This window comes from Podarcis vaucheri (genome assembly GCF_965113315.1).
Source record: "Podarcis vaucheri genome assembly, chromosome: 12".
Classification (NCBI taxonomy): Eukaryota; Metazoa; Chordata; class Lepidosauria; order Squamata; family Lacertidae; genus Podarcis; species Podarcis vaucheri.
The window spans coordinates 63,576,385-63,601,943 of NC_138750.1; the positions used below are offsets into that span (position 1 = coordinate 63,576,385).

At 46.9% G+C, this 25,559-nt stretch overlaps 3 protein-coding genes across 4 annotated transcripts in view; 2 read left to right on the forward strand and 1 right to left on the reverse strand.

Annotated features, from left to right (window-relative positions):
- LOC309514972 (uncharacterized protein) overlaps nucleotides 1–25,559 on the forward strand; it is a 59,421-nt gene that overhangs the window by 7,178 nt on the left and 26,684 nt on the right. The window lies entirely within an intron of this gene.
- LOC309514929 (uncharacterized protein) overlaps nucleotides 3,125–25,559 on the reverse strand; it is a 123,274-nt gene continuing 100,839 nt past the window's right edge. For both annotated transcript variants that reach the window (XM_082192431.1, XM_082192430.1), the window contains one exon: nucleotides 3,125–3,619. The gene's annotated coding sequence lies outside the window, so the exon portion shown is untranslated. The remainder of the gene's footprint in view (nucleotides 3,620–25,559) is intronic.
- On the forward strand, nucleotides 5,156–24,815 carry LOC309515851 (uncharacterized protein; the record flags this gene model as incomplete). Its single annotated transcript, XM_082194065.1, has 4 exons — nucleotides 5,156–5,404; nucleotides 8,970–9,028; nucleotides 21,930–22,111; nucleotides 23,025–24,815. 4 exons carry the CDS (start codon nucleotides 5,156–5,158, stop codon nucleotides 24,644–24,646), a joined length of 2,112 nt encoding a protein of 703 aa, XP_082050191.1. The 3' UTR covers nucleotides 24,647–24,815.

A 25,559-nucleotide genomic window follows, 5' to 3' on the forward strand; every position in this document is an offset into this window, starting at 1 on the left:
CAAGGATGTTTATTGCAGTTCATTATCAGTTCCACAGCCGGAGCGCGCAGCCCTGCGTCTGTTAGGCTAGACATTTGAAGTCCCCTCTGAATCGGTCCCGCCCCTACACCAGTGTAAGGGGCTTGTGCTAGACCACCTCTTCCTGTCCTTTCTTTTCCGCAGGGTCTTCCTGCCCCCCTGGGTTGCTTCCCTCCTGCTCTCTCCTGAAGCGGATCCCTCAGATGCCTGTTCCCCCCTCCTTCGTGCTTTGGGGCCAGGCTCCTCCTCCGGGCTCTCTCCATTTCCGCGCGCCTCCACATTTGATCTTGGCGCGCGTTCGCTACCCCTGACCTTCCTCTTGACACTTACACAACTCCCTGTACTACTCTCCTCCTTTTCCGGCAGGACGTCCTGCCCTGATCTCCTTCCCCCGTCTCCATCCTGCTCCGCTCCGTGTGTCACACTGGGAACTCCTTTCTCTTCACTTCGTTCATGCTGGGAAGCCGATCCCGATCTCCCACTCCCACTCGGGGTTTCCCCGCTGCTTCCCTGCTCCTGGCAGGTTCCCCCTGTGACCCCCCTTTGCCTGACTAGGGGCGCCCCCTTTTGGGAATCCTCTGATTCACTTGACAGACTCATGGAAGACCTCAAGTCATTGTCATTCTCTTCCTCACTGTCCTGGGATTCTTCCCCATCGCTCTCCGTCTCCCCCCTCATCTCTGCCTCTGTCTCTGAACCCCTGACACATATAAATGCCTGGAATGTGGGAAGAGCTTCAGTCACAGGAAGACTCTCACTTTGCACCAAATAATTCATACAGGGGAGAAACCATAGCAGTGCTTGGAATGTGGAAAGAGCTTCAGTCAAAGTGGAACGCTCTCTCACCATCAAAGAATTCATACAGGGGAGAAACCCTATCAGTGCTTGGACTGTGGAAAGAGCTTCAATCGGAAGGATGGTCTCAATTCCCATCAAAGAATTCATGCAGAGGGAAGACCAAAAAGGAAAAGTAATGAAGCAAAAATTATTAAACAACCCGTACAAAACACAGTTGAATGGGAAAGAGAAAGGGACGGGGGAGAATAACTAAAAATACCCTTTATCACATTTGTATCATATAACAATAGAATGGGAAACACCAAAGATCTGTTCAAGAAAATTGGAGATATGAAAGGAACATTTCGTGCAAAAATTACCATAATAAAGGACAAAAGTGGTCCGGAGTTACAGTGAGGGAAGGGGGTGAGTATTTGACCCCCTGCTAAATTTGCCTGTTTGCCCTCTGACGGAGAAATAAGCCACCCTTCATTTTAATGGTATGTTTATTTGTAGCTGTGAGAGACAGAATAACAACAAGAAAAACCCCAGAAACCCAGAAGACAAAAGTCAGAGATTGATGTGCTGTGCATTATAATGAGTGAAATAAGTATTTGATCCCTTTGCAAAAGATGACTTCGTCCTTGGTGGCAAAACCCTTGTTGGCAATTACAGAGGTCAGTCGTTTCTTGTCGGTGGCCACCAGGTTTGCACACGTCTCAGGAGGTATTTTGTCTCACTCCTCTTTGCAGATCCTCTCCAAGTCAGTAAGATTTCAAGACATGTGTAGCTACTCGAACCTTCAGCTCCCTTCACAGATTTTTTATTGGGATTAAGGTCTGGAGACTGGCTAGGCCACTCCAGGACCTGAATGTGCTTCTTCTTGAGCCATTCCTTTGTTGCCTTGGCCGTGTGTTTTAGGTAATTTCCATGCTGGAATACCTATCCTCGACCCATTTTCAATGCCCTGGTATGATTGATTGCTTCTGTCAACAGGTGTCTTTTGTACAGGTACTGTAACAACCTGGGATAACAGGTAAGATCTCTGCCTTACAGCAGGTGCTTCTAATCTCAGTTTATTACATACAGTGAAGATACCAGGTAGATTTGACATCTGGCTGGTTGATAGGGGATCAAATACTTATTTTACTCATTATAATGCACATCAATCTCTGACTTTTGTCTTCTGGGTTTCTGGGGATTTTCCTGTTGTTATTTTGTCTCTCACAGCTACAATAAACCTACCGTTAAAATTATGGACTGGTCATTTCTTCGTCAGAGGGCAGCGATGGATAATTTTGGGAATATATGCTCCCAATGAGAGGACATCTGAACTTTATAAAGGGGGGATATAAACTTAATAGGGAATATAATGTTAATGGGAGATCTAAATGGGGCCGTTTCATTAGGTTAGGACAGGATAATATGGAAATTAGGACACAAAAGGAGGGGGAAATGCCTAATTCCTTTTTGAACATGACAGCAAATTAGTGGACCTATGGAGAGAAACATCTATTAGACAGGGAATATACATTTTAATAATAATAATAATAATAATAATAATAATTTATTATTTATACCCCGCCCATCTGGCTGGGCATCCCCAGCCACTCTGGGCGGCTTCCATAAAACCAAAAATACAGTAAAATCACACGTTAAAAACTTCCCTGAACAGGGCTGCCTTAAAATGTCTTCTGAATGCCAGGTAGTTGTTTATCGCTTTGACATCTGCTGGAAGGGCGTTCCACAGGGCGGGCGCCACTACCGAGAAGGCCCTCTGCCTGGTTCCCTGTAGCTTTGCTTCTCGCAATGAGGGAACCGCCAGAAGGCCCTCGGCGCTGGACCTCAGCGTCCGGGTAGAATGATGGGGGTGGAGACGCTCCTTCAGGTATACTGGACAGAGGCCGTTTAGGGCTTTAAAGGTCAGCACCAACACTTTGAATTGTGCTCGGAAACGTACTGGGAGCCAATGTAGGTCTTTCAAGACTGGTGTTATATGGTCTCGGCGGCCGCCCCCAGTCACCAGTCTAGCTGCCGCATTCTGGATTAGTTGTAGTTTCCGAGTCACCTTCAAAGGTAGCCCCACGTAGAGTGCATTGCAGTAGTCCAAGCGGGAGATAACCAGAGCATGCCCCACTCTGGAGAGACAGTCCGCAGGCAGATAGGGTCTCAGCCTACGTACCAGATGGAGCTGGCAGACAGGTGCCCTGGACACAGATTTGACCTGTGCCTCCATGGACAGCTGTGAGTCCAAAATGACTCCCAGGCTGCACACCTGGTCCTTCAACAAGTAGAAGAGATGCAGTGTGGGCAACAAAAGAACTGGCTCTTTTGTTGGAAAGTGGAAATACAACTGAGAACAATCTTAAGTATTAGTTATATGTCAAAGGGAACAATTGACACATAGAAGATGGAGACTAAATGAAGCTTCTGGGAGGGGGCCAAGCTCACTAGCCATCAAAGAATTCATACAGGGGAGAAATCTTTTCAATGCCCTGAGCGTGGAAAGAGCTTTTGTCACAGTTCGTCTCACTTCCCATCAAAGAACTCATACAGGTCAGAAACCGTATCAGTGCTTTGAATGTATTTTCCCGTTTCTACCCTCAAGACTTTTGCCATGACATTCTACCCCTCTGCCAGAAGAGCATCTTTAGCTCCCTAGTTTCTGTGGCGACACTTTTTGGGATGTGGTTCTTTGCAGGCACAATTGTATTCAATAAAAGGCCTATCTTTCCACTTGGAGACTTCCTCCTTTTCTTTTGGTTTTCTGCGGGTAACCTCCAGTCTAGGATTCTCTTTTTTAATTTCTCCTGCATACACATGACTGAATGGAAAAAAATAAATAAATATGAAAATGATTTATAATGAGACTGAAACACTAAAATTTTTGGTAGGAACAACTCTTTAAAACATTCAAAAAATGAATCAGCGACAAATTTTAAAACTTATTTTTTTCATACTGTGAAGTTCATTTTACAGGTGGTTTGGGGGGGGGGCATTATTCCAAAGCAGAACGCATCTTTTTCACAGGATCCTTATGAAATTTGGGGATGTCTGCATGTGATCCCATCTCTACAGCTCACATATAAACACCACAGAGAAGGTGGCCGGAGCCTGAAAGGCGAAAGCATCGGCCTCAAATGCAGGCCTCAGGGATGCTTCCCCTCCATGGAGACCTGGGACCCCTTCTCCTTCGGAAGGGACCTCCGAGAAGGAAGCCAGGGCAGATCAGTCCCGGGACCTAGACTATTCTGTAAAGATGTGTGGTGGAAATGACCGGGGGGGGGCGGCACATCATTAAAATTGTTAAATGTTACCAATATTCTGCCTGAATTTATCCTTTCAACTTGACAGCTCAGGGAAGATACTTAGCTTTAAAAATATAAAATTACCTCCTTTGCCAGTTTCCTCCATTCCATTGCCCTTGGAAAAAGGACTCTTTCCCCTGCCACCTCTCCAAGCGTGAAGACATGTATACACACCTCCTAACCCAGGAAATGCCCAGAGGTGACAATTGCTGGGCTCATTGTTCTCCAGGGGAAGCCAGATCTCATCACCAGACTTGCCTCAGGCTCCAGACATGCAAAGGAAGTTCTGTTGTACTTTTGGGTGGTGGGTACTTAAGACATGTTTGCCTGTGCTAATCTTATACTTGGGTGTTGTCCTGACACATTTGCCTATGCTAATCTTGTGTAACCCTCCCCTTTCTGAAATTTAGCGATGTAGCAATGATGTATTGATGGCCAATTGGTGCCAAAGAATGGCAGATGAAGTTGATGGACTATATGGAATTGGGGGAAATGACTGGCAGAATCCGAGACCAGGGAGAAGAGTCAGTGGAAGAAGATTGGAAAAAAGTTTAAAGACTGTTTACAGAAATATTGTAAAATTAATGAATGTTAGAAAAATGTTGGAATGAAGTAATATGGCTTTAGTAGAAATATTATAAGGAATTAAGTATAGATAGGTTAATAGAGAATTAAAGGAAAAAAGTAAGGTTAGAATGAGTTAAGATAATTATATGAATGAAAACAGAGGAGGATGGAAAGGAATTGCTGAAGTAACTAACAGAAGTGGAATACAAAAAGGGAGGTGTGAGGAGGTCGTGGAAATAAGTGAATGAAAGATGGGATAACGAAATTGGTTGATTTATTTTATTGTCTTAATCTTCTTTTGTTAATTTGATGTGTTGTATTGTTTTCCTTGTTTTTTGTTTTCTTTTTTCTTTCAGTGTTTTTGGAAAAATAATAAATATTATTTTTAAAAAAGATGTATTGATGATTCTGTGCAATGTATTGATGATCCCCCCTCCCGCCGCAAAAGGCAATCAGGCCGTGTTTGCAGCCTAGCCGGGCGCGCGATGTCCTCCCGGGTCAGCAGGGGTCCCGGGCCGGCGGTGAGCGATGCCTCCCCCGCCGCCGCAAAAGGCGAGCAGGCCGCACTAGAAGCCCCGCTGGGGCTCAAGCCAGCAGCCAGTGGCAGAGCAGTCAAGCTCCCTCCCACGCCGCGGAAAAGAAGCCGAAAAGGCCGCAACGTGCCCAACCGAGCACCCCAAAAATGCGGCCTAGCCTGGCGGAGAGGCCAAATCTCTCCCCCGCCCCCCATCCAGGCAAAGCAAAGAAGGCCGGCTACTTACCTCAATCCAGCCGCCTGGACACGCTCCTGATCTTGATCCTGATCCTGGAAGAAGAACAGCAAAAGAGGCTTGAGCAACGGAGTCATCCTCTTTTCTTTTGGCCTTAGGCCCACCCCCGGCTGGCCGTCCATTGTCCTCCCTGGCCAAGGGCAGGTCAAAGGCCGGATCAAGCAGGTAGGTGGCACCCGCCCAGGTGAGCCCCACTCGGTGCTGCAAACCCCGCCCACCTGTGGGGAAGGGAGGGTGGATATTCTGGGATATGGTGCAAAAGTTTTAAAAGTTAATGTCTCCACATGCTCAGAGTTCATACTGCTATTTGAACCTGTTGCGCAACAATAAAGGCTCTAAGTCTACTGACTGCTGTTTTGCTCCAAATTACTTGGCTGGAATTTCCAACTTTTACTGACCACATGGACCAGTGGGGGACTTGTACCCCAACGAGCTGGGCTGCTGAGTAGTCTCTCAACCCAGAGTTTTCTTTCACAGAGGCCATATAAAGTTCCTTTCCCCATTTGTCAGGAGCCTGATCTCCATTTGGGGTTCCTCCTTCCGCACCCCAAGGTTCCTCCAAGGCCTTGGGAAAGGAAACTGATGCAGGCTCTGGTTGCTGCCCAGAGCCCTGCAGGGGATTCAGGCTGGGGGGGGGGCTGTCTCTTCCTCTGGCCATTGCAGCCCCCAGAAAACCTTGGAAGAAAGGCAGGAGACCCTCAGCAGACAACAGCCAAGCTTGTTTCTTCTCCAAAATGGCTTCCTCTTCTGAAGCCGCTTGCCTGGCCTCTTCCAATGGAGAGGCCTCCTCTGTTGGGCAAACATGGTGAGGAAAGAGGCTGCCCTGCGGAGGCAAAGCCATGATGGCAGGAAGGCTGCTGTGGATACCCCGTGAGCGCTGACACCCAAAGGTGCCACCCTCCTTCAGCCAGGAGGAGAAACCCCAAGGGCGTGGGACCCATGTGGCCCACAGGGGAGCCATGGCATCTCTGGGAGCGGCTGGGGCCTCCAGAAGAGACAACATGGTGTTCCTGCCTATTTCAGAAAAGGGCGGGAAATGCCATCTCCTGGCCCTGCCGCCTCTGTGGGCTCCTCCTGGGCCTGCCAGGCCATGGGGTGGGGGGAACCCAGCTGACCCCCAAAACAATGGGGGAAAGAAGAACAGGAAGAGAATGAAGGAGAAATGAAGGGGAGCAGGCAAGAGGGAAACTCAGGAGGAAAACTCCCTCAGGAAAGTGGGCGAAGAAAGCAGATTGGCCAGCTGTCGAATGCAGAGGCTTCTGATTGGTCCAGCCCCGTTCTGGGGTGGAAAATGGGGTCAGGTGGTTCTGGGAGCCCAGTATAAACTGGTTTTCTGGCTGGAAACACAGGGAAAGGATGGCAGGTGTCCCTCTTGCTTTGAACTGGCGTTGGGAGTCAGGAGGGAGAGTCCCATGGTGAGGGGCTGCCCCCCTTATCAACATGCACCCCCACCTTCCCCATCCCTCTCCCCACCTTCCTGCGCTTCCATGCCTGCCTGTGGGGCTTTTATGGGGGGGGCTGTTAGACAAAAACTGTCCAGGGACTCTTTCCCAGAGGGATTCAGATGTCTCTGGGAAAGGAGTCACAGCACTGCACAGGCAAAGACCCCCCCCCAGCTCATGCTGGAAAGAGGGAGTGCGCATTCCAGTTCACATCACAGATCATTTTTAGCCTAAGACCGTCCGAATATCCCTCCTCCAATTCCTGTTAGTTAAGAAATTGCACTTTACAGGCTTCCCGCAAGGCCTTCTTCATTTTTGCTCCTTAATATGTTCTCCCACCTGTTACATACATTACCTGGTCCTTCAAATTAGCCATTTCTCCCACAGAGGTGTGTTCTATCATATTCATGTGGCGTTTGAGCATGCGCACTCATTCTTCCGCTACCCCCTGCTATTTCTCCTTGTGATCTCGAGTCCCCTCTCAACGGTAAATCTGTCCCTCTTTCAAGGCAAACCACCGACTTCGGACACGTTCTTCTTCCCTCAGTTGTCACCCCAGCAGGGAAAGGCGCCTCTGAGGGAGTCTTCCCACTTGTCGGGTCCTACATCTGCTTCGTCTCCTCCCTAGTGTCTCCTTGAGCAACTCAGGCTGTGAGACATGAAACAGCAACTCAGGCTGTCAAGATCCACCATTCCCCGAAGGGACCCCCTTCTTTTGCTCTTGCAAGCAGAGGTTGAAAGAGAACCTCCGTCTTGGAAGGCAGGCACGGTCGCTTCTTTTCTCCCAGGCCTTCCGCCATGAGAGGAACGCAATGGGGTTGTGAGGGGGGGAGAGACGAGAGACCCCCCTGCCGCCCCCTTGCCTGAGAGCCCCCCTTTCTGCTCCCCTCACAAGAGGGTCCCCGTTGTGTCTCTGCGGAGGGGCAAGAGAGGAGGAGGAGCCCCTCCCCCCGCTCCTTCCTCCCCTCAGCGGCTCTGAGGGAAACGACTTTTCCCGCCTTTTCCCAACGGCCCGCCTTTCGAAATCTGCGCCTCGCCTCCGTTTGAGGCGCCAAGGAGGCCGGTTCCTGGCAGGCCAGACTGCAGTATCCCTGGGGGGCTCCCTCGCTTCTCGGGGGGGGGGATTTCTTCTTCTCCTTCGCCCTCATTTCTCTTCCTATCTCTCGCTTTTCAAGCTTTTCTCTCTCTAGAAAGGCTGTAGAAACAACCCCTTCGCCACGGCCTGCATCCCTCCCAGCATTTAAAAGTCCGACTTCTTTTCATTTGCTGCGTATAATCCTGACACCAGGACTTTTATTCCTTCCTGGCAATGTCTTTTTTCGATTTATCTGAAGGTATAAATCACTGGCCTCAAGCTTTACTGATTAACCATTTTCCACGGGTCCTTTTTACGTGGGTCTCCTGCAAGCTTATTAAATCTCATTTCTGCTTTCTTAATAAAATTGTTATCTTATGCCTTTCGGATTTCAAATTTAGTCCATCACATTCCAGGTTAAAAATTTATAAGCCATATGTTAGAAACCCGAGTCTTTCTTTTCGCAAAGAAAACAGCACAAGTCCAGCCCCAATGATTCCGACTTGCTCTTCTTCATGAGATTCCACCTGTGCAGGATCTCCCAGCTCCTTCTAATTCTTCCTCCAGAATTCCCCCGCTTTCAGAATCATAACTGTCAACTTTTCCCTTTTCTTGCAAGGGATCCTATTCGGAATAAGGGAATTCCCCTTAAAAAAGGGAAACGTTGGCAGCCATGTTCAGAATCCACACACACTTTTCTTTCTTGGCTTTCCAAGTGAAGCAGATCCCTTCAGGAAACTCCCAGCAAAAGGGTCCCTATTGCATCACCTGCAGTTCCACGCAGGGGTTTGTGAACCCTCGTATGTGTGAATGCACTTTATCCCTGTGCATTTAGAAGAGCACGGCATTAATTTCGTGAGATCCGCACACTGATCCCATCACTTTTGGAAGCACTGCTGTGCAGCCCCACCCGAGGCTGGCTTACTCAGAAGTAAGTCCTACTCTCCCATGCAGGCAGGCATGGTCATTTCTTTTCTCTTCCACATCTGTCTTGAGTCTCCCCCACCCAAAGGATCGCGTGACAGACGAATGGCAAGTGTCATATGGGAGGCATCTGCCGAGCAGGTCTCGGTGAGTCCCTTTTATTTAATATTACAGCATTACCAGATATGTGCTTGTTGCTGATTGGTAACACAAATACAATGCAAGGGTTGAATATAGTTGAATATAGGCATTAATCATCAATAGATTAAAGGTTGGGAAAGGGAACACATGGTTAGACAGGTATGAAATCCTCCTTGTTAAACTATTACTAGTGATTGATAATACACAATTAATAATGATTGATATTGCATGACTTGTGATACGGAACGGGGGGTGGGGCATGTCTTCTCCACCTTCTTCTTCGCTACAATATATCCATTTATTTCCATCTGCCAAGCCCTTCCTCCGGGCGATGCCAGGTGACAGACTATGCAAACATGGGCCATTGTTCTCTCAGGATGTGCTTATCTGCGCATATCTCCAGCTCTCTGCATATTCCCCCCTCCCTCCTCCATATGTTAATCTGTGTAACCCAACCTCTTAATGTATTCATGATGTAACTGGGATGTATTTTGCACTGTATTCTGGGATATGGAGGGAAATTTCAAAAGTTCATGTCACCCCTTTCTCTGGGTTCAATCTCGCCTTGAACCTGTTGCGCAATAAACTTGGACCTTCTGCAGTTTGCTCCTGTGTCCGGCTGAGCTCATTTTCTTCCGCAGGGACCCACGGACTTAGTCCGATGAGCTGGGTGGCAGGGTAACCCCGCACCCAGATTTTAGCCGTAACAGTTGGCGCCCAACGTGGGGCTTGCGGTTCTCCCGAGCTGCTGACTGGGGGCCCCGAAATCTTCAGCCGGCTCCAGGCCATTTTGCCTGGGAAGATCCTTTTGGACCCCCAGCCATCTTCTGGGCGGTAATCGAAAGCCCTAGGAGTTCAGCCGGGGAGCAAAAGAGGGATCCAGCCGGCTTATTCATCGATCCCGGGATCATCATAGAAGACGCGTGAGTATAAGGAAAAAGGAAAATCCAGTGCACTGGTGGGAAGGGGGTGGAATCTCCTGGCAACTGAATTCTCTGCCCTCCTCTCTATCGCTCCTTCTTGCCTTTCTCTTGGTCCGGTTAGTGAGAGAGACCGTGGACCGCTGCTCAACCCGAAAGGGGGGTTCTGAGCTCTATCTCTTTTCCTTAAAATCTCCAGCCAGCCGCACCAATTGGGAGCCCGAAAGTAAGACGGAGAGACCCTACTTGAAAGATAGCCGACTCCCCGCAACGGGCATCCCAGTTGAAAGCAAGGGGTTGGAGCTCTCTTTCCGAACTTCCCGAGCATCCTTGCTAGGGGGCAGGAAGTGGTCTTGCTTTCTGTATCAATCCCAGCCGCACCGGTCGGAGCTACGTACCACGTGTATCGTAAGCCCGCTTCCGAAAGCAAGGGGGATTTTCGATTCAGAATTCTATCCAGGGACCACCCGATCTGGCACTGCATGGTGCGGGCATCCAGTAGGGCCCCTTTTCCTGAGATGTGACGATAGGTAGGAGGTTGCCAGGAGGGATAGCCCATGAGGAATTGGGCAGGACCGGCAGAGTGGAAAGAGACCCCAGGTTAAAGGAAATAAGGAAATAAGGAAATAAGGAAATAAGGAAATAAGGAAATAAGGAAATAAGGAAATAAGGAAATAGGAAAGGGAACGCAAGGAACCGGATAGCTAGAGCTCTCTAAAACCCACTAAGGAAGTTGCCAGGCAACTAGAAGCCCCTTCTCTTCTTTACTATACGTCCCTGTACTAAGCATACCAACCCCCTAGACATACCAATCCTTACAGACCCCTTTCTTTCCCCCTTTTCTGTCTAGACATGCGTGAATCATAAAGGGGTACCCAGTCAACCAAGCGTTGTGAGCCCTGCCAGTTTGATTAACTGGTGGTGTGTTTAAAGAGGCAAGGAGGCTCATAAAACCATGTGGGACCTTCCTACTAATTTCACTTAATGAAGCCAAAAGTAGTGGCCCAACTCCTTGCAATAACCAACTAAAGGATGAGAATATATATGTTTACATGTTGTCTGTTATGTATGTTGTCTGTTAATACATATATGAGAATATGTATGTTTACATGTTGTCTGTTATGTGTGTTGTCTGTTCCTTCTGTCTCTGGCAGACTGCCTTTCTTAAGTGTGCATGGTTTAAACTGCAAGCTTGCTTCAAAATTTTAAATCTAAGGAAACCATGCTGGACCTTAGCAGTCCTGAATAAGACAAAAATTGAGAATGAAGTGTGCAAATATTTGTTATTTGAGAGGGGCTCCAAAAGAGAGTTTTCCTCCCAAGTGGTAAAACCTAATGTTTCTGCTGCAAAAGCCTAGTTGAGCCAACTGCTCTCAAGCTAAAATGCAGTGTATGTATTTCATTAAGCATATGCCTATGAAAGTATGGTGTTCCTTCTAAGAAAATTATGTGAGTCCAGTTTTAACTTTGATTTGGTTATTGTGAGAGTTATTGTAAGGCTCCTGATATCAGTCTCTATAAGACGTCCTGGCCTCTTTTCTTAGAAAATGCCCCCCCCCCGTTTCATTCTGTCTCTTTCAGGGTTTCCCCCCCCTTCTCCTTCTTATTCTGTGCCAGGTAAATTTACTCCCGAGTAAGCTTCCTTTAAAGGAAACTGCAAAGGGGGGGGCATAGATTAGGCTTACTATTCCTCTGCAAGTTCAGGAAAAATTTACTTTTGTATTCCTTTTAAATCAAATCTATGGCTGTTTTAATTATTTGTGAGTGGTTATATCAATTGAATTAACTTTCCTTTATAAAAGATCCTCTCCCTCTCTTAGGAAAAACTGTTCAATTCAATCTTCCTTTAAAGATCATTTCTCTATCTCAAGATCTGCTAAAAGGGTTCTGTATAGAATTGGGTACTTTTATTTTCCTCTTCCTTAGTACATGATAGGCGCATGGCTTGTGATCTCTTCTCCAGTTGTGTCTGTGTACATAAGTATGTGTGTGTTTCTGGTAGTACAAATCTTGCTATGAACCCTGTATTTTAGGGTTGGACTAGATGGCCCCAGGTCCCTTTCAACTTTCCCAATTTGTGGCTGATGAGTTGAAATTCAGCCCAGATTTGCTCTTTGTTTTTTAAAAGGTGTGAGGTGAAGCCATGATGTTTGAAGCAGAACTGGTGATATCAGGCATTTAAGTGATTACAGTGTTTATCATTTTGCCTATTATTTACAAAAATCAGACTTAAAAGTCTACTCAAAGTTTAAGCACATACAAATGAATAATCAAGTAGAATTAGCCTTGACCAATCCTGTAAATAAAGGGCAGTAAAATTTATCTGCAAATGGTAAGGCTGAAATGACTGAGAATGTTAAAAAATCCTATGACTCTCTGGCCATTTTTACTCATAAATAAGAGAGCGGTTGATTGTTCCGCAAATGACCAGATAAAATGACCAATAATGATAGCCCTTTCCTGTACATAAAGGAAGCAGTCCCTTTTGCTTGGGCTGAAATTTCTAGTTTTGGTGAATACTTAAATTGCTGAGTTTCTCTTTTTTTGTTTAAAATCAAACCCTATTTTCAAAATCTACTCCTTACCCTTCCCTTCCCTTATTCAAATGGTAATTTAGCCAAAGGATGCAACATTTTCAATAGTATAAAACGTTTGCTGAGACATGAACTCTGCACATGCACAGAGGCTAGATTAGCTAAAGAAGAGAGAGAGAGGAAGGGGGGAACTGGAAGGGGGGAGAGGAGGTTTCTTCGAGAACTGCAGAGACAAATTTATCCAAATGCAAAAACTTGGAACCATTGAGGGAAATCACCCTAAATGTTTCTTTGCTCCAGGGGCTACGTAAGACAAAAGGCTTAAAAAAAAAACAACAACAACAACAAAAAACAACTAGCCCATCAAAAGTCAAGAGCTTTCCAGGTTCCAAATCTTAACATGCCAAATTCTTTTCACAGGTAAATATCAAAGCATTCCCCCCCTCAATGGGAATTTTAGGAACAGCATTTCCTGACAGGCTTCTCACATGAAATAATTTTCCCTTTTAACAGGATATGTGAACCCCGATAACAAAGTGTTTGTCCCTTTTTCCTCCCACAGCAACTTCCTTTCTGTTCTGTGAAACAAGTCTGAATCCCTGCTATATTAGTGACTTCCATCTCTTTGTGGCTTTGACACTCTTTTAAGTTACAAATAATCTGTTTTCATTTATTTAATCCGTTTCTCCATGATGTCTATGAAGTTAATCGAAGCACAACCAAACATTGTTTGTGGAATGGTACTTGTTTACCTTCGGCCTGAGCATTTCTTATTAATTCTGTCATTTTGGCTAGTGCAAGGTACCCGCACAACTTTAAATTGCCATTCATTTTTCTTGGTATTAACTCATTTCCCAGTATTCCGCTATTAACATTACAGCTGATGTTGTCACGTCATTTGGGATGTTAAAATGCCAAAACAGATTACTTCAGGTTACTTCAAGTTTCTTATTAATTGCGTGTCTTAGCATTTATTTACTTTTGGTTCCTCATAGGTAATTTTGTGTGTGTGTGTTCTACTTTGGGGACATGTTCATCACATGTTGAAAGTCAGTTTCATGAAGTTCTTTTATCAGATAGCACATGGTGAATTTAAAGTTTTCCCCCCATGGTTTTCCCATTTTTTTCAGTCTAGTAGTAATCTGCATGGTTTTGATAATATATTTAATAATAATTCTTTTCTAAATCTGATGTCTTTGTGTCAAGTTTGTTTTCATCTGACTGGTAATCTAATTTTTTGCTTTCTTTTGTATTTTTTAACCTTTGTATTTTTTACAGTTCTCTTTCTATACATGTGGAGTAATTTTTATTTTATAATATGAAAAGAACAACAACAAAAAAAAAACCAAGTGAAGGAAAGCAAACAAACTTAGCAGATAATAACAGTAATTATGTGGAAATGTGATGCTTTTTAACATCTATATGAAGCCGCTGGGAGAGATCATCAGGGGGTTTGGACTGGGTGTCCATCAATATGCAGATGATACCCAGCTCTACCTTTCTTTCAAATCAGAACCAGTGAAGGCGGTGAAGGTCCTGTGTGAGTGCCTGGAGGCGGTTGGAGGATGGATGGCGGCTAATGGATTGAAGTTGAATCCTGACAAGACAGAAGTACTGTTTTTGGGGGACAGGGGGCGGGCTGGTGTGGGGGACTCCCTGGTCCTGAATGGGGTAACTGTGTCCCTGAAGGACCAGGTGCGTAGCCTGGGAGTCATTTTGGACTCACAGCTGTCCATGGAGGCGCAGGTCAATTCTGTATCCAGGGCAGCTGTCTACCAACTCCACCTGGTACGCAGGCTGAGACCCTACCTGCCCGCGGACTGTCTGGCCAGAGTGGTGCATGCTCTAGTTATCTCCCGCTTGGACTACTGCAATGCGCTCTACGTGGGGCTACCTTTGAAGGTGACTCGGAAACTACAGCTAATCCAGAATGCGGCAGCTAGACTGGTGACTGGGGGCGGCCGCCGAGACCACATAACACCGGTCTTGAAAGACCTACATTGGCTCCCAGTACGTTTCCGAGCACAATTCAAAGTGCTGGTGTTGACCTTTAAAGCCCTAAACGGCTTCGGCCCAGTATACCTGAAGGAGCGTCTCCACCCCCATCGTTCTGCCTGGACACTGAGGTCCAGCGCCGAGGGCCTTCTGGCGGTTCCCTCATTACGAGAAGCGAAGCTACAGGGAACCAGGCAGAGGGCCTTTTCGGTGGTGGCGCCCACCCTGTGGAATGCCCTTCCATTGGATGTCAAGGTGATGGACAACTACCTGACATTCAGAAGACATCTTAAGGCGGCCCTATTCAGGGAAGCTTTTAATGTATGATATTTTAGTGTTTTTTGGTTTCTGTGGAAGCCGCCCAGAGTGGCTGGGGAAACCCAGCCAGATGGGCGGGGTACAAATAATAAATTATTATTATTATTATTATTATTATTATTATTATTATTATTATTATTATATTGAAACGAATAAAATGCTTAATGTGCTAAGATTGTTATTATTTGCAGCTTCCCATGGAAACTGGAGGACATCCTTTTTGCCTTTTGCCCCTTCCTTGTCTAACTGTGTTTTTAAGTCCCCAAAACCCTGCCCCCTTACAGGATATCACTTCTACAGATGTGCAATGATGAAAAGCAGCAACAACCCCTCAACTTAGCCATCACAAGACCTGCAACACCAGAGTTTTCAAAGTGGCCACAGCTATCTCTTTCAAAGGATATAGACTGCCAGGGGAGTGGGCCTGACAAAGGGGGGGTGGAGTTGACTTGCAAGGACATTTTTTCACTTGAACCTCAAGCCTCTGTGCTCCAGGATTCAAAAGATACATGCGTAAAAGATCACAATTGTGTCAAGATATGCAACTGATATTTAATTAGTTTGTTTTGTATTATGTGTTATTATGTAGGAATGTTGAAATGTGTCTGACAGTGTGATTTCCACAAAGGGGGGGAGGTTATTTTTGTGTGTAATTGTTTTTATGTTTAATGTCTTATTCCTTACACCCCAGTGGAGGATTCTCATGCATTTTATACTTTCTAATAGCTCACACTATTGTGTAGTCCAATGTTTAGATAACCACAATTCGTTGTCCCACCTGGCACTATGCCAAACTTCCCTACCCATTTTAAAATGTGCTAAAACTCGCTTTACCAAAGAGAAGCTGATAAGATACATGAAGGTGCATATGCTTTGGTTTAGCAGGAATGATCCCTTATAGAGTTAAATTGTCTTATTTGGACAAAGTGCCCTTTTAAGAACGGTTTTCCTTTAACAGACTGGTTTGAAAGGTTGAGAACCATGGGCACATAAATTCAAATTGGACTCAGTTTGAATTGGGCAAGTGTATCCAGGCTGCAATTAGCTTTTTGGTCCTTAAAGTGCAAGTGAGCAACTTCCCAGGACTGCAAGACCAGAGCCTGTAATAATAATAAGAAATCCCATGGATTTTGGCCAAGGCAAAGACATTTCTCTCAGGACATGTCCGAAACCTGTGCCAGTTGTGGTGGGTGCCAGGCTACATGATAAATATGAAAGCCCTAAGTGGATTCACCAGGGATTGCCACTACTGCGACCCCATGCCGATGTGAGACCACAGAAGAGCTACCTTGACACCTGAGAACACACAAATGGCGGGGGGGAAGCAAACTGCACTTTTCAGTCATTAGTGGACCTTCCTGCCTAAATGTAAAGCATAGATCACTATTGAGAAAATATTTCTTCCAAGGTGCTAGAATACCACAAGTAACTGAGCAACAAAATATTAATTTACGTGATATCCTATGTCTAACTATGGTGCACTGTTACACCATTATATTTCTATGCAAATATCCTTAAAGTGGCATGGCTTGCAAGTCCCTTTCAGGTTTGCATAAAGCCACACATCCCATTCACCGAGATTTAGGGTGCGGAGAAAAGATTTGCAAGTTCTTACAGAACTTTAATGCAAATCTATCTCCGAATGGGGGACTGATACGGAACGGGGGTGGGGGTGGGGCATGTCTTATCCACCTTCTTCTTCGCTACAATATATCCATTTATTTCCATCTGCCAAGCCCTTCCTCCGGGCGATGCCAGGTGACAGACTATGCAAACATGGGCCATTGTTCTCTCAGGATGTGCTTATCTGCGCATATCTCCAGCTCTCTGCATATTCCCCCCTCCCTCCTCCATATGTTAATCTGTGTAACCCAACCTCTTAATGTATTCATGATGTAACTGGGATGTATTTTGCACTGTATTCTGGGATATGGAGGGAAATTTCAAAAGTTCATGTCACCCCTTTCTCGCTGTTCAATCTCGCCTTGAACCTGTTGCGCAATAAACTTGGATCTTCTGCAGTTTGCTCCTGTGTCCGGCTGAGCTCATTTTCTTCCGCAGGGACCCACGGACTTAGTCCGATGAGCTGGGTGGCAGAGTAACCCCGCACCCAGATTTTAGCCGTAACACTTGAAAAGGCATAACAATCGCATTCCGTAGATGTGGTCAACAATGCGTTAAGAACAGGTCAGGGCAGAGTGTTTCATGAACTCAATGTGAACTGAACATTCCCAGACTCATGTGCAAAGGCAGAATTTCCCATCAGGGGGGATCTCCTGTCTGGGAAGCCACTCGCTGAGCTGGGGGGTTTTCCCCCCGGGGTGTGTGTGTCTTGATGGAGCCACCTCTGAGCCCAAGACACCTCCTGCCCCTGCGCAGACCTTCGCCTCTTCTCCATCCCAGCCTTTCCTTGGGATCCTGGAGCCTCTCTTTGGGGGGAGGGGCAGAGCCCAGGTAACCCCCCCCATGGCCCCCCCCGCCTCCCTTGCTGTTATGTTAGGGGTCTGCTTCGATGGGGGCTCCTTGGGGCAGAGGGAGGGAAGGGGGGCAGCCCCTGGAGCGCAGGCGCAGAAGCAGGAGAAACTGCGGCCAGGGAGAGGGAGAGGCTGCTCGGTGCCCTCGGCTTGGCAAGGGTTAAGAGGAGCGGAGCTGGGTTCCTAGAGAGGGCACCGGAAGTGACGGGGGCGCAGGTCCTCCCTCCCTGCCCACTTCCCTTCCTGCGGGCCGAGAGGAGGCTGCTGCTTTCTTCTCTCGCCTGGGCCCAAGCTTCCCGGGTGAGTCTCCTCTCTCTTCCCCCGGAGGGCGCCGTGGGGAGAAGGGGGTCCCAGGGGGCAGGGAGGGGCATGGGGGGCCCTGCTCGGTGGGGGGAGACCCCCAAGTCAGGGCAGAAGGCAAAGGAGGCGCAGAAATGGCAGGCAGGCGTCGCCCCAGGAGTTGGGGGGAGAGGGGCGGGGAGGAGGAGGGGGAGAGGGGCCGAAAGAAGCCGGGGAAGGAAGGTGGGGCGCCGGGGGGGGAGGGAGGGAGGTCATCAAGGACCTTTGGCTGCTTCCTTCCTGTGCTTCAGGTAGAGTTGCACCTTTGGTGGGGCAAAATACAGGTGGGGGGGCGGAGTGTAATTGGGGGGCTACAGATTCCTTGACCTGGTGCAGAAACCCCTTCAAAGCAATCCGTTCTTGTTGTTTAGCCGGGGAAGGAAGGTGGGGCGCGGGGGGGGGGGAGGTCATCAAGGACCTTTGGCTGCTTCCTTCCTGTGCTTCAGGTAGAATTGCACCTTTGGTGGGGCAAAATACAGGTGTGGGGGGGGGGGCGGAGTGTAATTGGGGGGGGGGCTACAGATTCCTTGACCTGGTGCAGAAATCCCTTCGTGACCCCCTGGACCAGAGCACGCCAGGCCCTCCTGTCTTCCGCTGCCTCCCTCATGCTGGGAGCTTCAAGAACACTGTCCCACCATCTCGTCCCCTTCTCTTTGTGCCCTCCATCTTTCCCAACATCAGGGTCTTTTCCAGGGAGGCTTCTCTTCTCATGAGGTGGCCAAAGTCTTGGAGCCTCAGCCTCAGGATCTGTCCTTCCAGGGAGCACTCAGGGCTGATTTCCTTCAAAATGGAGAGGTTGGATCTTCTTGCAGTCCATGGGACTCTGCACCATAATTCAAATGCAATGCAATGCAATCCATTGCAATGATCCAATGGAAGCTCACAGTCACTGCAAACATTCCAGCAACAATATTGACAGGAAATCCTCCTGACATGCTGGATTTCTGCCTGCCAGAATGATGTAGAAACGAAGGCCAAAAAGTGGGGAGGGGGGATGGTGGGAGAGAGAGCAACAAAGCCTGCTTCTCTTCCTCATAGATTGGCATACCCCAGGGCACCGAGGTCCCTTTGGTTCCCCCATGAAATATTTGAGGCCCCCATCCCGTTAATGGGCATTGCCATTCAACTGGTGTGTGCACGCTGCATCTTGGGATCAGCTTTGCAGGGTGGGGCTTACTTGGGTCCATGGGCGTCCGATGGGGAGAATTAAATCCTTGATTAAATGAGATTCTGCCCCTTAACATAAATGCTGGCTATGCCCGATGCCTACTCCCTCCTAATATTTTATTCAGTTGGCACCTCTGATTAACTGTGGCTGTTCACTGCTGCTGCTATTATTACTACTACTGCTATTAGGTGTGTATCCTGCCCTTCATCCAAAGTTTACAGGGCGATTCACAACATAAACATGCAAAATTAGAACACCAAATGCATAATGAAACAAAGGCAAAGGCAATGATCTCTCCTCCCACAAACATATTGAAAAGGCCATAGAATGCTAACCAGCCAAAGGCCCAGTTATAAAAAAAGGTTTTTGCCTGGCACCTCAAGATGTCAGGAAGGGTCCAGGTGTGCCTCCCTTGGGAGACCTTCCCCCAAATGGGGAACCACTGCAGAAAAGGAGAAGGCATACAGAGGAGAGGCTGGATGGCCATCGGTCAGGGATGGTCTAGTTGAGATTGCTGCATTGCCCCAGGGGGTTGGCTAGATGACCCTCAGGGGTCCCTCCCTACTCTACAACTCTCTGGTGCAGGTTTGTGAAGATATTTAGGTACAAGTTGGATGCAGGGGGTGCATAGGATTCTAGCCCACCTTATGCACCGTCGGCTCAGGAATAAGTAAGTCCCGCTGATCATGATGAGACTCCCAGGCTGTGCAGTCCGGCTTTTTAAATAAATGTTTTCCTTTTCAGATAATACAGAGCATGGTGAAATCCCAATAAATAGTGCCTTTGCTAGACTCTTTTCAGGCACCTGCTAAAAGCAGTCTTGTTTAGGCAAGCTTACTCAGATGCTTGGGAAGCTGAAGGAATTTTAATCTGTTTTAATGGTTTAGATTTTGTATGTTTTAAAGTAGGGTTGCTAATTTTTCTTGATTTTACTGCTGTCATTTTTTGTTTTGATTTATGTTTTGGTAAACAGTTTTGCAGGCTTTTAAAAATAAACTTTATTAAATAAACAATAAATATAAATAAAATAACAGAAGCCAAAACACAACCCATCCTGTAGATTTAAGTATCTGTCCCCAGTGGCCTACTTGTTATCAGAGGCCCAGAATCCACATTCCTTTGTAAGAAAATATGAAATAAAGTCAAAACAAAATCAATGGGGGGGGGGGAGTGACAGGAAATTTTCCGCACCAGCTAACACCTGACCTTGCTACGCCACTGCATGGGGGCATGCAAAGAAACCCCCTTCAGATCGAGGGATAAGTCACATTTCTGAACAGAGGCTGTAGCCAGACGGGAACATTTGCACATGGGAGGAGCACAGGGAGAAGAAAAGCCCTTCTGCATCTGCAGCAGCACAACTGGGCCACTTCCTCTGTCCCAGATGCAACAAAACATGTCTCTCCCCTATTCAGGCTAAACAAGTAGACAAACTAATGTGAAAGCAGATTTCAGATCTATCCTCAGGAAATGCTAAACAAGGATTAAAGACTCCTCCCAACCTTCTGGGATTATCAGTCATTGGGTGGCTTGTACTATTAACAGAGGACATGGAACACGTAAAATCCTTTTTGGCTATCTGTAATAAAATTCTAACCATCTTGAAAGGTACTTGTAAAACCTTCTGGAAAAATCTAGCAGAGCGTCTGTCGGTTTTGATAAAAAAGAAATGGAAATTGGTGCAGTCTCAAAAGAGGCTAGTTCTTTCAAGCTACCCTAAGCCTTTGGGAATCTTGTCACAAGAGGAGTGTAAAGCTCACCTCTGGAGTTTATAAAGGGTATACATGCCTGGTGTTCTTAAGAACACTACAGATTTAGGACATGTGGAAGATCTATACTTTGATGGCTTCCATGCCAGGGTGGGGGCCACATTTTGAGACTGGAGACTTGCAAAGGTTGTGTACAGACAATATCTAAGGAGGAGTGGTGTATTCGTCTCATGATATTTCAGAAATGTGGCATCACCAGCTCCTCTGCTTCCACATACAGATTTGGTTCCCAGGCAACCCCTGACAGAGGCAAATAGGGCCACAACATCTGCCTGGCTTGCAGTGAGAGAGCTCAAAGAGTGTGAACTGGGCTCTCCATTCAAAGCACCTAGCATGGGGGCCCCCACATGTAATAGCTACTTGTCTACTTTCTGCCCATGCTCTGGGGTTGCAGTTTTCAGGATTGGGGACAGGGCGCCACTGGTTTTGCCACCAAGTTCTGTCCCAAAGCCCCACTGAGTTCAATGGGATATGTGAGAGAGTATAGGCCCATACCCCAGAACGAACCTAAGGATTAGGTTGTTCATAAGAAGAGGAGGGAGTGAAGGGAGAGGGAAGGGTTAATCTCAATAATATCAGGACCCAAGCTAACTGCTGCAGTTGTGGTTAAGCAGCTAGCAGCAGCTGTGGTTAAAACCACAATTGCTTCAGCTATGTAGGCCAGAAGCTGTTTCCTGCTTCCTGCTTCACTAATGCAAGAGAAGAAGAACACACATACAAGGGAGGGAGGGGAGCTTAGCTAGCCATATAGCCATATGCCATATGCGGTAATAAGTTGTAACCTTGCCAGCTGATTTGGGAGACGAATGCATGCTCCCAGGTATAAGAATGCTTGCTGAACACAGTATACGGGCCGCCAGTCTTTGGAAGATATTCCACTGGCTGCCTCTGCGCCGATCTCAATAAAACTCTTTTCTCCGAAGAAGTTGCTTCCCTGGTGCTTTTGTTCTCTTCTCGGTCCTGGGCAAGCGGGCAAATGAATCCCCTGTAAGCTAAGGCTTCATTGTCAACCCACGTATACAAGCTGACGTGGTTGGAAGGAGGGAGAGGGTGCCTGGAGGGTATATATACTGCATGTAACTTGTCATTTCTTTGGACTTGCTGTGGACTCACCACGCAAGTGCCTTCTGCTATCCGGAGAGCAGAATAAACTCTTTCTTTGAACCAACTCGGTGTCATTTTGACTTCCTTCCTCCTGTCACGGAGCAACGCAGACCCAATCGGTGAACTCCAATAAGGCTACATTGGAACCACTGGAGATGTTTAGGAAAAGGGCTTGTGTTGGGAAGGGGCTGCCCCATTTGTGCTTCTTCAGGGGCAGGAGAATATCTAGGGCAGGAGAATCCCTGCAGGACCTCTGAGGTTCCCTTTGCTTCTTCCTCTCTCCCAGGCTCCTCGACTCCTCAGGAAGGATGAAAGAGACGGATCCTGCAAAGCTAGCGAGGATGGAAGGGGGAAGATGGACGGTTGACCTGGTCAGGTTGTCTCCCGCATCCCTCCCCACAACCTCTGAGCGTTCCCTCTCAGGGACCTCCAAGAGATCTGGTGACTTGCATGGATGGAGCTGGAGAGGTATTGGGGCTTGCTCAGCTTGGGGGTGGGGGGAGGCAGGCAGGCAGGCGGATGGAGATGGAGAAGGGGAGCACCTTTTCAGGCTCCTCCACCTGCTCCTCCACCTGCCTGCCTGAACCTCCACTGTTTGGAGGGAGACCAACAGCGTCTGGGATTCTAACATCCCCACGGTGAACCCTGAATTGAAGGATATCAACTCTATCCTCTGTGAACGTTCTCCATCTAGTCATGCCTTTTTAAACAAGGACCAGGCTTGTCTGAACCTCCCAGGCCTTCTTCAATATTGGCTTCAGAGCTTTTAGGGAAGTTGAAATAACTTCTGTGAGGTCTGTTGTTTTGGCTCTGACCTCGGAGATGGAGTGGATTCCAGGATTGAGCCAAACAAAATCTATCCCAGATTAAAGCCAAGCAGTATGTCAGTTAATACCAATCAACAAAGGCAGTGAAAACTATAGTAAGGCCTCACACCTAACTCCAGTTCTTCCTCTGTCACAAGCATTTATTAACTTTGTTCAATAATGGATGTGAACCATGTCGCCTTCGCTCTGAGTGGGGTTTGGGTCCAGGACAGCGCTGCAGAGTTTGCATGACTTACACTAACATGGCAGTGCATTGCTGGGGGGGGGTCAGGTGTTGGATTTGATGCTTCTGTGTCATCTGTGCCCCGTCACGGTATGCTGGCAGTGTGGCCCCACCGGTTTCAAGAGAGTCAGGTGCCCCGCAGGCATGCAGAAATGCTGGGGGGGGGTCAAAGATGCCACACATCGACAGTGACATTAAGTTAGACTCCAAGGATGTCTGCTTGAGGCTGAAACAGAGCACTCTCAAGTCTCGCGGGGGGGGGGGACTTTGTTCAATAATCTGGAGCGCCATTTCTTTCCGAGACTCTAATTAGCGTCTCTTTTCATCGCAGATGGTGAAGAATTGGAAGAGAAGAACAAGGGGGACCAGAACAGAATCCACATAGCAGAGAAGTCATATAAATATTCAGAGTGTGGAGAGAACATCCGTCAGAGCTCCCAGTCCACCTCCCATCAAAGAAAGAGCTTCGTTAGGAGGGATAGCTTTACTTCACATGAAAGAACACAGAGTAGGGAGAAATTGTATCAGTGCAGAGAATGTGGAAAGAGTTTCACTCGGAAGGGCAGTCTCGCTTCCCATCATAGAATTCATACAGGAGAGAAACCCTATAACTGCATGGAATGTGGAAAGAGCTTTAGTTACAGCCACCATTTCACTTCCCATCAAAGAATTCATACAGGGGAGAAACCCTATCATTGCTTGCAGTGTGGGAAGAGCTTCAATCGGAAGGATCATCTCACTTCCCATCAAAGAATTCATACAGGGGAGAAACCCTATCGTTGCTTGCAGTGTGGAAAGAGCTTCAGAAAAAGTTCCCATCTCAGTTCTCATCAAAGAATTCATACAGGGGAGAAACCCTATCAGTGCTTCGAATGTGGAAAGAGCTTCAAGGAGGGGGCGACGCTCTCTTCCCATCAAAGAATTCATACTGGAGAGAAACCTTATAAGTGCACAGAATGTGCAAAAAGCTTCAGCCAGAAGGGTAATCTCACTTCACATCAAAGAATTCATACAGGGGAGAAAACATATCAGTGTTTGGAATGTGGAAAGAGCTTCCGGACGGAGATTAAGCTCACAAGCCATCAAATAATTCATAGAGGGGAGAAACCTTTTCAATGCCATGAGTGTGGAAAGAGCTTTCGTATCCGGCTGAGTCTCACATTCCATCAAAGAATTCATACAGGGGAGAAACCCTATCAGTGCTTAGAATGTGGAAAGAGCTTTAGTCAAAGTGCACATCTCACTTCCCATCAAAGAATTCATACAGGGGAGAAACCCTATCATTGCTTTGAATGTGGAAAGAGCTTCAGTCTCAGCCATAGTCTCACTTCCCATCAAAGAATTCATACAGGGGAGAAACCCTATCAGTGCCTGGAATGTGGAAAGAGCTTCAGGGATAGGTCAAAGCTCTCTTCCCATCAAAGAATTCATACAGGGGAGAAACCTTTTCAATGCCATGAGTGTGAAAAGAGCTTTCGTCACAGTTCCAGTCTCACTTCCCATCAAAGAATTCATACTGGAAAAAAACCCTATCAGTGCTTGGAATGTGGGATGAGGTTCAATCGGAAGGATGGTCTCACTTCTCATCAAAGAATTCACACAGGGGAGAAACCTTTTCAATGCCACGAGTGTGAAAAGAGCTTCAGTCAGAGCTCCAATCTCACTTCCCATCAAAGAATTCATACAGGGCAGAAACCATATCAGTGCTTGGAATGTGGAAAGAGCTTTCGTCAGAGAGGTGATCTCACTTCCCATCAAAGAATTCATACAGGGGAGAAACCCTTTCAATGCCTGGAATGTGGGAAAAGCTTCAGTCTCAGTCACAGTCTCACTTCACATCAAAGAATTCATACAGGGGAGAAACCATATAAATGCCTGGAATGTGGGAAGAGCTTCAGTCACAGGAACACTCTCACTTTGCACCAAATAATTCATACAGGGGAGAAACCATAGCAGTGCTTGGAATGTGGAAAGAGCTTCAGTCAAAGTGGAACGCTCTCTCACCATCAAAGAATTCATACAGGGGAGAAACCCTATCAGTGCTTGGACTGTGGAAAGAGCTTCAATCGGAAGGATGGTCTCAATTCCCATCAAAGAATTCATGCAGAGGGAAGACCAAAAAGGAAAAGTAATGAAGCAAAAATTATTAAACAACCCGTACAAAACACAGTTGAATGGGAAAGAGAAAGGGACGGGGGAGAATAACTAAAAATACCCTTTATCACATTTGTATCATATAACAATAGAATGGGAAACACCAAAGATCTGTTCAAGAAAATTGGAGATATGAAAGGAACATTTCGTGCAAAAATTACCATAATAAAGGACAAAAGTGGTCCGGAGTTACAGTGAGGGAAGGGGGTGAGTATTTGACCCCCTGCTAAATTTGCCTGTTTGCCCTCTGACGGAGAAATAAGCCACCCTTCATTTTAATGGTATGTTTATTTGTAGCTGTGAGAGACAGAATAACAACAAGAAAAACCCCAGAAACCCAGAAGACAAAAGTCAGAGATTGATGTGCTGTGCATTATAATGAGTGAAATAAGTATTTGATCCCTTTGCAAAAGATGACTTCGTCCTTGGTGGCAAAACCCTTGTTGGCAATTACAGAGGTCAGTCGTTTCTTGTTGGTGGCCACCAGGTTTGCACACGTCTCAGGAGGTATTTTGTCTCACTCCTCTTTGCAGATCCTCTCCAAGTCAGTAAGATTTCAAGGCTGATGTCTAGCTACTCGAACCTTCAGCTCCCTTCACAGATTTTTTATTGGGATTAAGGTCTGGAGACTGGCTAGGCCACTCCAGGACCTTAATGTGCTGCTTCTTGAGCCATTCCTTTGTTGCCTTGGCCGTGTGTTTTGGGTAATTTC